Consider the following 8,387-nt stretch of genomic DNA (forward strand, 5'->3'; position numbering starts at 1 on the left):
TAATTAAGACGTCTTAGGGGGTTTATTTGTATGTATTTCCATAAACCTTTCTCGCTTTCACTCGTTTCCCCTTTCTCGTTACATTCACAAATGTAACATTTGTGAAAGCTATTAATCGGTCATTAACATGCTCACAATTGATACACAACTTCACTCTACTCCCACACGCATTCCTTTCTTTCCCGCTCAAATAAAGACAGACAACACTGTAATGTTTCTCAGCGATGGACTTTTAATCAGAGGTTTAGGTCCCCAATGTGATTCCCACGGTGATAATACCAGGATCAGAATCCTAATCCCTGAGAAGCCAGTAATGGAATGGATAAAAAAAAAAAACTCCAGATACTGGAGAATAAAGCAGTCATTTAGTACAGTTCCAAGCCGTACGCAATCATGTCAAGGTCATCAAAAGCATATGTAAACCACGACAAGAAATTACATTCTAGAACGTTTTACAATCACTACATGAGAAACCTATGCAGTGGCACGGTACACAGTACCGGCGCTGCCTAGACTAGATGAACGAGCTCACCCAATATGGGTTGGCAAACACAGAGATGCAAATACCTCTGTCTAAAATAAAAAATCTAAATAAATACTGTTGTTGCTCCTGTTAAGTTCTCCCCACACATGCCTCAACAATGACCCGGCAATATTGTATTATTATATGCCATTTGGTTGGAGTATGCAAACACAGAATTTTTTACAATGCCGTGACTGCATAAATTCTCAGGCAACACTAGCAGGGGTTGAACCCAAAACCCTGGCAGTTTTTCATGCCATAGCTCAAGGAGTAGAGCAGTTGAGCTAGACAGGATCCTCCATCCAATATTAATGGATGTAAAGAGCAATGAATACAGTCTCATTGGTTCATTACCGTGCTAACTATTAAAGACTATTAAAGTGTCTTGTAACTGCCAGGTCATTGATGGTTCCGCAACATGAGGGACATTTCTTAACAGGAGCACACAAACAGTTAATTTGAAATACAGCTGTGCAATTTCTTTCTATTTTTAAAACATTTGTAGGTGGGCAAATCTAAATCTGATCGCAACCCCAAAATTATTATCTCTGTCATATATTATTTTTTCCCTGATTGTAACGAATGCAAGGAGCTTAATTAAATATATTAGAATTCAGAGATAATGACAATCCTGGAGTTATTTGCACACCTTACATTATCAAGGAACATTAATTCTGTCAGTTTATCCAAAAATATCAGAGAGGGGAAAGTGCTCTATCCTGATATACCTCAGGGTACTTTACCCAAGGATATATTTGGTAAACTGCCAAATACCAGCTCAAATCATAAGAGAAATAACACTGACATTTAACCTCAACGTAAAAGCACAAATTCTATCTTCATATTAAAAAATTTAGTCCGGAGTCTTCTGAGCAAAAAACGAACAAAAAAAACACAACCTTAAAATATAAAGACCAATGGCATTAGTTTCCAATGGCTTTCTGTTAAATTTTCTTTTAAATGTCTGGACTAAAACCGAAATCTAAATGCAATCATTAATGTAAAGCTGGCAAAAAGCTTGAATATGTGGCAGTGAATACATTCTATGAGAATCGCAGAAACATTTACAAGCAACATATACATCATCTCAAAGCTTAACACGTGATTGCCTGCAAAAGCTAAATGCTGAAAGCAACTTCCTGCCTGGGAAGAAGAGGGTCCCGGACTATACTCTCCTAGGAGAGGGTGCAGGGCCCTCCTCCGCCTCATTGAGACAGGAAGGAAGGAAGGATCCCAAGATGGGCCGCACAGCAGCCCAGTTAAAACTACTACGAGACCAAACACAACCGCAGCGAAAAAGTCTGCAGTGTGGAGGTCTAATAAACCAAACGCTGGTCTCCACGGGCCTTTCAGATACCGAGGCCTTAACGAAGACGAGGATGAGAAGGAGCAGTCGCCTTTAGAAGGCAACTTGAGGAGGACACCACGGGGTGTCTGGGTACAAGAGGCAGTGCACAGACCTGAACCTGGAAGAACCAGAGAGAGAGAGAGAGTAGTTAGTGAAGTTAGATTCACATGGCTTTGAAGCAGTTCTTGTCACATCTTCAATACAGCGTTTTTTTCAGTTCAAAATCCACTTGTCTCACCTCGAGGGGTCCTCCTCCACAGGGAAAGCTCCTTTCATGTTGATGATGTTCCTCTTGTTCTCAAACATGCCATAACTCAATGTTATCTAAAAAAAAAAGAGACCAAAAGGGAGATGAGTTATTATTAATTCACAACACCCCTCTGTAGTCTTTCTGGGGTAACATCCATAACAACAACAGTACATTAAGGGTAAAACAAAAGGCAGTTCTAGTCCTCTGACCTGTTTGTGAATCTCAGAACGTGGGACTTGTTGCAGGTTCTCCAGGTGCGAGTGGAAGAGGTTGCTGCGGGTCAGCTGCACCCCTAGAACCGACTCGATGATGTAGCCCACCGTGCAGTCGTCAGGCAGACGGATCTTCTCCGCCGTGTTCATGAAGTGACCACCACTGAGGGAAGGAGTCACAAAGGAAAACCTGTCAGTATATAGGCCGTACACTTGTTCTGGAAGGGTTTTTGAGGAGGGGAGTTTAGCGGTTGACTGGGAAACTATGGTCTTCGTTCATCTTTATCATCATCATCAGCTCACCTTGCCCATGGGCTCATCTTCAGTGCCAGACCGCGGCTCACGCAGAACCCTGCGCCCCCGGTGGCGAACCAGAAGTTGACGGGTCTCTAAAAGAGGAAACAGGAAGCACATTAGCATCGGGAAAGAGTTTCCTGCTAGATAAGAAACCAACTACACACACACAGGCAATGGTTTTGTTCCACATGGGGATCTCGTACCATCTTGTTGTCCCCCAGTCTCTCGGTGGCTTCAATGGGCCGGTCCAGGCTGGGTTTGCCGATGTACATGTCCTGGGTGTGGGGGAAGTGGGACAGCAGCTTCACCAGGGACCTCACATTCACGTAGTTGTCGTCATCTACATGACAGAACCATCTGGAAAGGAGAAACAGCAAGAACATGCTTAGATGTTGCAGAATTAAGGCTTTTTGAAAGAGCTTAACGTGTAATGCAGAAGAAGAGGAAGATGTGGATCGAAGGAGGAAGGGGAACAGCGAAGGCACTTACTTTTTGCCTGACTCAATGAACTTGTCGTATTCAACTGCCATCTTGCAAGACAAAGCCTGCCGACTGTGGGCAGCGGAGCAGTTGGTGTTGATGGCGTGACTTCCTGTGGCATCAATGAAGAGAGAGAAAGAGTTATGACGAGGCATGGTATGCGGAGATGGTTAAATCTAGATTTGCTAAGGCAGCTTACAACGATTGTATGTAAACCAACGCATCATTTAATGTTGGCCTGATCGCATATCATGAATAGGATGCTGAATAGTTGTACTACGACAAAGATATTCAAATCATACTACTAGCCGTTGCTCAGACAAACTTACCAATCTTTTTTTTCAGCTCCTCATCTTCTCCGTCTGTGAAGACGTAAGTCTGTAAGCAAAAAAACAAATCGTTAACAAGAAGTCCTGAAATTCTAATTAAAATGCAATTGTCTTGGAACAAATAAAACAATTCTGAACTCCTTCTGCTTCTAGCTAACGTCTCTTGCTTTTCTTCCCATCTGCCCGGGGTTCTGATAAGCATCCTCTGGTGGGACAATGGGAAGCACATGGAGTTAAACAGACCCCAGCTCCGATAAAGACCCTTTGTGTCCCCTCTTTCACCCTCGCCATGGCAACTTTGCAATGTCCCCCAAAGTATCTCAGACATAGAACAATAGGGTGGTGTGGGGGACCCATCCATCTTAACCCAGTCACCACCCCCACCCCATCTTGACTAGTAGAGCCCTTCCTCCACTTTGCCCAATGACTAACTACAACATGTAATATATTACACGCACACACACACACACACACACACACACACACACCACAACCAAACACGTGGGTCATGAAGTTAAGGGTCTATACAAGATACAATCCACACAATAAAGTGTGGTCTGGTTAAAACCGCAACCGGTTGCAACAGACGTTGCGGTTGAGGAACACAATGACCCCTTGCTTTTATAAAGAAAAAACACAACCCCTACCACACACACAACGATCCAGCTTTGGATAAGGTGCTTTTATGGTGGCCTGCACAGAGCAGGTGCAAGGCTGTGTGTGTGTGTGTGTGTGTGTGTGTGTGTGTGTGTGTGTGTGTGTGTGTGTGTGTGTGTGTGTGTGTGTGTGTGTGTGTGTGTGTGTGTGTGTGTGTGTGTGTGTGTGTGTGTGTGTGTGTGTGGGTGTGTTTGTGTGTCGCAGACAGAACAGAGTGTGCGATGATTGAAGATTGAATGCCCTGGGGGCGGGTGGCCTTGTCAACTGTCCCATAAACTGTGTGTTTACTCTTGAGCTCAGGTGAGGCAGCACCTGCCTAAGCTCACGCTATATAATCAAGGCCGCGTGTGGCAACAGGCCGGGGTCACGCGTTGGTTGTCTCACTCCTCCAGCACCCCGTCCCCGTCCCCGTCCCCGTCCCATCACCCCACGCCGGTTGGTTCGTCGGTTCTGCGAATACTGAGAGGCGCTTTGTGGCACACTAGCACAAAGTAGCTCCCTCACAACTTCACTGAACCCCGGCATCCTGTTGCAACAGTCTGCCGTGTCTGCGCGATCTGCATCTTAATTGTCTGCTGTGTGCGCTTGGCTGGAACGGAAAAAAAAGGACTTCCTGGGTCCTTCCTGCTTTTTGGTCAAAGGTTTGATCCTTTTTTTTTGTTCTCTGTGGGTACTGGTGTACAATGGTGCAATGTATGGGCGTCACGGTTGGAGAGTGTCCATGCAGATGTTGCGTGAGGTAGGAGCCTTGGGCCTCTGTTTGTTCAGGGGACGTGGTGCGTGGGGTGGTGGCGGCGGTGGTGGTTTTGGCGGTAAAAGGGATCACAGGCTGGCACTGTTTGCTTTAAAGCCCCAAGTGAAAAGGCAGCCTAATCACAGAGGCAGCTGGCGGGGCAGCCAGGGTACTGACAGAGGGGGGGTGAGGGAGGGAGGGAGGGAGGGAGGGAGGGGGTGAGGGAGGGAGGGAGCAAGAGAGGGAGCAAGCGAGGGAGGGAGGGGGTTGGATTCTCACTGCTGTTTGGTCATTCAGAATCTGTGTGTGGCCATTCAATCCACTTCACTCGCTCAATCCAACCCCTCCTCCTCCTCCTCCCCCCATCTCCTCCTGGATAGCCGGCCTCTTGAATGGAACAATACTGAGACTTTTCCTGCTGGGTAAAGCCTCCACTGGGTAAAGTTTGCCAGCATTTGCATACAGCTGCAGGAGTTAACCAAAGAGACGAATCCCCCACTCCCCCTATTCTCTTTGTTTCTTAACTGACCCTTAAAAGGGGACATTTAATCACGGTGAACGCCAATTTCCTTGTATTTTCTTCTCATTTTCCTGTTTTTGTATATTTTTTTCTGAAAATATACAGTAGGTAGTAAAACACACAAGGGTGTGGAGGCTGAGAACAAAAGTGGGAGAAGATGAGAGACTCCACTTCTCCTGGTCAAAGAGACGGCCTGGCACGCCTCCCCGGCCCTCGTCTAAGCCCAGAGTGGTGCCTGGCTGGCTGCCTCCTCCCTGGGAAGGAAGGGCACCGGGACCCCCCCCCCCCCCCCACCCTCCACCCCAATCAATAATGGCCTCCACCCAGCCTCCTTCCCTCCTTTGTCCACCTCATTCAATTGCAGCCGTGAGTGAGTTTCACAACGCATTCTTTATTGCATGAGTTGGCTTTGTTTCATTGCAGATTTATGGAAGTAGGGGAGTCATTACAGGGGGAGAAATGCAACGTGTGAAGTGTTTGTGTGCCACTGATAATATGTCAAGGATATTAAGTAAAGCTTGAGCTCCACAGTAAGATTTCAATTGCATTTCAACAATTGCATCCACATGCATTGGAAATGTATTAAAGTAGTTATAATCAACACAGCCAATTTAGGTACAATTCATCTACATTTAAAATGTAACACACCTTACATATTCCTGCCTCATCAACTTTCAATAGTAGTATTTTTAATAATTATTTTATGGATAACTATCAATCCTATAAAACGGTCCATTCACTTTTAAATCATAGCACAATTGATGAAAAGTAGCCTGACAGATGGGCTTGATTATCCCAGAAGTGATCTGCCCTTTATGTTGATGTGTAAACATCATGTGACTGGGGGCTCATTAACATACAGATAAGGAGGGGCCACGCCATCAGAGAGGCCGCTTGGGTTTCAATAGAACTGCGTTGCTGCAACCTGTGCAGAGAGATATCCATTACATGTAAAAGTCTCCATTGATTGTTCTCCACGTGTAGAGTGGGAGTGACACCGTTTTAGAGCAGTTCTCCTTCAGTTGATATCCTGTGTTTTCAAAATAAAAGTAGAGAAAGTATATTTAATTTCTCTGATTTACTTTTATTTTGAAAACAGAAGATATCCATTGAAGGAGAGTGGTCTGAAATAGGATTTCAAAATAAAAGCATTCAGCTGATAATTCCCATCAAACTTGATAGTGGAAGGGGACCATATGCATTTGGTGGGAATTCACCGCATCATATGGCCGGCATTAAGGCTGTCCATTGTTCTCCCCCTCTTGTCTCTCTGTCTTGTGGCCACCTGGCTTCTCCTCTGCCTCTAGGAACTCCCTCTTGCATTGTGGGGATCAGCAGCCTTATCCTTTATGTCGGCCCAGCCTCCAGACCAGCTGCCAGCCTAAAGCCCCTGCTGCCTGCTGCACTGCCGCCGTGGACTGGCTGGAGGGGGGGGGGGGGAGCTGGGATCACTGTCATTACGACCCACTGTGGGTGCCCACACCTGCAACACGATACCACAGGCTCTGAGAGTGTAGGCCTAACTTATGCTAAGCTAATGGAGGTGGTGGTACTAGTGAGTGAGTTTGTGTTCTGAGAAGTGGGGGTTTGACGGCTGAGGAGTTTTGTCTTGGATACCCCCCCCCCCCCCCCCCCCCGGCCACTGTGTTCATCGGCCGGCCACTCAACAATGACGAGGGGGAAAGAAATCCCCAGTCGCCAACAGCACTGCCAATGGCTCGCAGCGAAACAGTCTCCATATAATGCAGGGTGACACTTTCCGTTCTCCGAGGGACAAAAGGGAAGAGCTACGTTTAGGGACCACGTCCATCGCCCGTGAAAAGGGCCTCTATACGCTAGGACGCTGCATGGCCACTCTCGGCCGCGGCCACAGAATCACATTGACTACAGCCGCTTCCTTCTGCCTCCCCCCCCCCCCCCCCCTCCGAACCCCGTGGCTCTGTGGCCCCCCCTCTTTGTGGCTCAATTTGAAAGAGATTCTTTGCACATTTTCATAACCCCGGCGCGCTTGTTCTATTCCCAGCAGCGGCGGCGCACATTTCCCACAACACCACCCGTCCACCCACCCCACTTCCACCCCACTCCCTTTCCGTTTTGTCCCCGCCAGGGCATCTCCTGGACGAAGCCCCCCACACCAGCCTCCTCCCCCCTCTCCCCGAACCCCCTCCCCGGGGTTTGTCTCCCCTACACTGGGGTAGAGCCGAAGCCCTTTCTGTGTGAACCGGCGTTCCCATGGAGAGGGGAAGACAAGGTGCTGGGAAAGTCCTTTTCTTCCACTCCCCCCCCCCCCCCCCCCCCCTTCAGGGAAACGCTTTGTTAGCCAAGCTGGGAGGGGGGGGGGGGGGACAGCAACAGAGACGCCGCCACCGCTACACGCACCATCTATTTCACCAAGGGGCATTCATAGGGACACCCCGAAAGAGGGGGGAGTAATAGAGAGGGGGTTGGGGGTTGGGGGAGAGGGGAGAAGGGGAGAAAGGACGACTCCAGAACTGTTCCCTCCGGTTCTCATAGACATCACTCAAAAGAGAAAAGGTACTGAAAGAGCCTCGGAAATTCTGTTTTTAAAAAATGGGTAAGAGGGGTTGTTTGTGTGTGTTTGTATCCACTGTTGCCTTGAGACGCGGGAACAATGTAATAGTAACCGGCTATTAAATAGACTTCACCTGCACGTAAACACTGGCCTATTGTCTTGGACAATAAGGGACTCGCCACAATGCCAAACAAGTTCAAAGAGTAACCATATTTACGCCTACACTTTAGGAGGTCTATGACTCTACCGGCTTTACTGTTTTCTATAATGTTAATTCGTTTGTTTTGTTATCTACGTCTACGCAACGAGGAACGAGACGAGGTGCATGGCATTACAACTGGGAAAAAATACAAACATGAACCACATGATGACTGTATTTGTTCTTACCTGTTGAACGTTTCTTGAGATCCAGGTATCAAGAAGCAGATTTAATCGGGACTGGTGGAACTTCTTGGTGGTCTTGACAGCGATGAACAGGTCGCTGGCGCTGATGTCCTCCGCTGGA

At 47.4% G+C, this 8,387-nt stretch overlaps 1 protein-coding gene across 1 annotated transcript in view; it reads right to left on the reverse strand.

The window, feature by feature from the left end:
• Positions 1–209: 209 nt before the first annotated feature.
• Positions 210–8,387, reverse strand: part of lfng (LFNG O-fucosylpeptide 3-beta-N-acetylglucosaminyltransferase) — an 8,586-nt gene continuing 408 nt past the window's right edge. The window contains exons 1-8 of the mRNA XM_060038647.1: positions 8,270–8,387; positions 3,440–3,488; positions 3,120–3,222; positions 2,834–2,987; positions 2,637–2,722; positions 2,331–2,496; positions 2,110–2,195; positions 210–1,989 (exon numbers count right to left, since the gene is read on the reverse strand). The exon at positions 8,270–8,387 is cut by the window's right edge and continues 408 nt beyond it. Coding sequence (XP_059894630.1) covers positions 1,923–1,989; positions 2,110–2,195; positions 2,331–2,496; positions 2,637–2,722; positions 2,834–2,987; positions 3,120–3,222; positions 3,440–3,488; positions 8,270–8,387 — 829 coding nt within the window. The 3' untranslated portion in view covers positions 210–1,922. The remainder of the gene's footprint in view (positions 1,990–2,109; positions 2,196–2,330; positions 2,497–2,636; positions 2,723–2,833; positions 2,988–3,119; positions 3,223–3,439; positions 3,489–8,269) is intronic.

The sequence above is a fragment of the Gadus macrocephalus genome, chromosome 2, assembly GCF_031168955.1.
Source record: "Gadus macrocephalus chromosome 2, ASM3116895v1".
In the NCBI taxonomy this organism is placed as follows: Eukaryota; Metazoa; Chordata; class Actinopteri; order Gadiformes; family Gadidae; genus Gadus; species Gadus macrocephalus.